The following is a 2,935-nucleotide window of genomic DNA, read 5'->3' as shown; positions in this document are numbered from 1 at the left end:
GACCCAAATACCGTTAATGAATACACATGGAAAATTCCAAGTTGTCGAGCAAGTTTAGAGGAAAGCATGCTAGAGTTCTTCAAGCGCCTCAATACCAATGAAGATATACTACTTCCTTACAACTTTCTGTGAGTCACACTGTCTTGTACTACAAATTCTGTTTTAGCTTACTAGTTAGCTAGATGTTAATAATTAAGTGTATAGGGTTTAGGGTAGTTGATTAGTGTTGTGCACATGCCCGCTTAATTAAGAAATGCAAACGTGTGCGCATGCAGGTACCACTGGATCTTGTTAGTCATTACAGTTGATGAAGGAACAGTTGAAGTACTGGACTCACTACTTAAGGAAGAAAGTGACTTCGCCATCGTGAAGGGGATAGTTGACAGGTAATTTCAATCATTATTAACTATATCTCGGCCTATTAAATTAGTTCATCATTTCCTGATATCAACTATTTAATAACCCCTTTATTCATTTTCTTTGCTGGCGGGCAGGGCTTGGGCAAAGTTCATCAAGGTGACTCCAGGTAAATGGAGAAAAAAGCTGTATTGGTTGCGGCCCAAGGTAAGTAATTAAGTAGTACTAGCTAGCTATCATATCTTTAATTCTTGTTTCAATACCATTAATTATCATGCTTTTATAATTATTATCTGATTAAATTCCATTCTCGTAAAGGCCCTGAAGCAGGCGCCGGGGACTGATCTGTGTGCATACTATGTTTGCGAGAACATTCGCATGATGGTGTCCGAAAGGAGCAAATCTGATAGACAGCTATGGGTATGTTTGCCAGAACACTATTCATAATTTTTACATCATTATCGATATCTAGTCACACAACTAATACACATGCATATTGATCTCCTTCTTAACAGTTCAATGAGGTGCGGGAGAAGCTCCTACCAACGAAGCGCATATGAGCACTTCAAGAGGAAATAGCGGGATTTTTGCTCAACCAGATCATAGATCCGAACGAAGAATACTATTACCCGCTACCGCCCCGATGAACCACTTCCAATTGTCATCGTGCTCCGAAGGCACCAAGGGCTAATCCCACTTGCTCCGAAGGCAACATGTAGGAACTTTAAGTTGCATTTCCACAACTCTAGAAAACTGCTCGATCAGCAAGCAAGTTGAAACTAGGAACCTAAGTTGAAACAACATGCATGTGTGTATCAATATAAAGTGCAGTACCAATTTCACCAACATGAATTAGCTAGACCCAAGATAAGCTAATTATGCATGTGAGTCACTCAGTATATATGCACACAAGCATAACTGAAATTATTCTGTATGCTGAAATAGAACTATAAGCTAAATTTCTTTGCTAACTGTACCCCAACAATCTCCAGTGGATTACGCCAGCGGTTTCATGAAAAACAGTGGTTAACATATAGGAGTATATACTTGAGAATATATATAAACTGCAGTGACATTCTGACCAACATCAATTATACGGAAGCTGGATAAATAAGCATATAAATGATGTCTGATCATACTACAGAGGAAATACTACTGCATCAAAGACGACCAAAATTCACACATATATAGGGCAGTACGGTGTACTAGGCTACTAGCAGCACACTAGTAAATTCACACATAGGGCAGGGCGTCGCAGCTAGCTAGCATAATTATTCACGCATAGTCTACGTACGCACTCGATCAGTCACTCATCATCAGTACCTCACAAGACATGATCCGCTGCTTGCCCTGCTCCCCAGTCCTACTCCTCGCGGCCGAGGATGAGGGCCAGGAAGCTGATGGTGTCTCCCGCCGCGCAGACGAAGATGCCCACGGTTGAGCAGATCCTGAAGAAGAGGTCTCCTGGGTCGGCGACGAGGAAGAGGCGGGCTAGCGCGGCGTAGAAGCAGTGGCCGCCGATGGCGAGCGCGAGCGCGAGGTAGGCGAGGGCACGGCGGACCCAGCGACGGCGGCACTGGAGACGCAGCGCCAGCACCGCCGCGGCCGCCTGGAGTGCGACGCAGCACAGCATCCCGATGCCTAGGGCGTTCGCCACAGCTTCCTCCGCATCCGTCAGCTGGCCGCACCGAAGAAAGAAGGAGGACTGCGGAGGAGGAAATTCAGAACGCGAAGGAACATGAATAGCGACGTGGAAGAGCTAGCCGACTCGTCTTTACCTGGCTGCAGGGGACGTGGAAGAGCACGAGTGCGTAGGCCAAGCCGAAGGAGAACACGAAGATGCCGGCGGTCACGAGCACCCACTCGCTGACCTCTCGGACAACATCCGGACGAGGCGTCTTCTTGGCCACCGTCACCGGCAGCAGATGAGGAAGAGGTGTCTTCTCGCTGCCGTCCATGGATCCAGCCTTCTTTTGCGGGGACTCCATGGATCCAAGGCTCCAAGCTAGCTAGTTAGGACAAGTGGACAAGAAAAAGATGATGCATTAGCAAGAAAATGAAGCATCTCCGGGAACGGGGAGAAGGAGGAAGAGGGGGAGACGAAGGAGGAGGGGATGGACTCACCGCCGCTCGTCGAATGATGTGGGAGATGCTTCCCTACTCCTGTACTTGGAGCCTGGAGGCTATGGTGTGGAGCTGTTTAAGAGCCGAGACGAAGCAAAGCGACGCAGTGTGGGCGCCCACCACGACGTGTCGATTGATCCGCGCGCGCGCACACAGAGGAGCATGTGACTGTGGACAAAGGAGAGGGCATGCCATCTTTGGCAATGCAATGGGATGCTTAAGGCTGGTTGTAATGAGAAGTATCATATATTAGTATCATGCATATGATATTAGTGTATGATATTATCTCCTTAATGCATAGTATCATATACTACTATCATGTAATACTTTATTTATTGCCATGCATGACACATAATAGTATAGCATTTATTATGATACGGTATCATGATATGACACTCAATCCTCTCTTTCTTCATTTAATTCTATGACATCTCATCAAAATTGTCTAGTTGGC

The 2,935-nt window shown here is 46.2% G+C and overlaps 1 protein-coding gene across 2 annotated transcripts; it reads right to left on the bottom strand.

Moving 5' to 3' along the window:
- Positions 1–1,448: 1,448 nt before the first annotated feature.
- Positions 1,449–2,630, bottom strand: LOC109759661 (uncharacterized). Of its 2 annotated transcripts, none has more exons than XM_020318483.4 (3): positions 2,482–2,630; positions 2,136–2,366; positions 1,449–2,062 (listed from the first exon to the last, which is right to left on the bottom strand). In XM_020318483.4, exons 2-3 carry the CDS (start codon positions 2,343–2,345, stop codon positions 1,721–1,723), a joined length of 552 nt encoding a protein of 183 aa, XP_020174072.1. In that variant the 5' UTR covers positions 2,346–2,366; positions 2,482–2,630; the 3' UTR covers positions 1,449–1,720. The 2 variants fall into 2 exon arrangements, with proteins under 2 accessions (XP_020174072.1, XP_040244267.1); XM_040388333.3 differs by having other exon boundaries at positions 2,136–2,362; positions 2,482–2,610.
- Between the last annotated feature and the right edge of the window lie 305 nt (positions 2,631–2,935).

This window comes from Aegilops tauschii, chromosome 5 (assembly GCF_002575655.3).
Source record: "Aegilops tauschii subsp. strangulata cultivar AL8/78 chromosome 5, Aet v6.0, whole genome shotgun sequence".
NCBI lineage: Eukaryota > Viridiplantae > Streptophyta > Magnoliopsida > Poales > Poaceae > Aegilops > Aegilops tauschii.
Note: the sequence above shows the minus strand (reverse complement) of the source record. Positions and strands in the feature narration are given on the sequence as shown.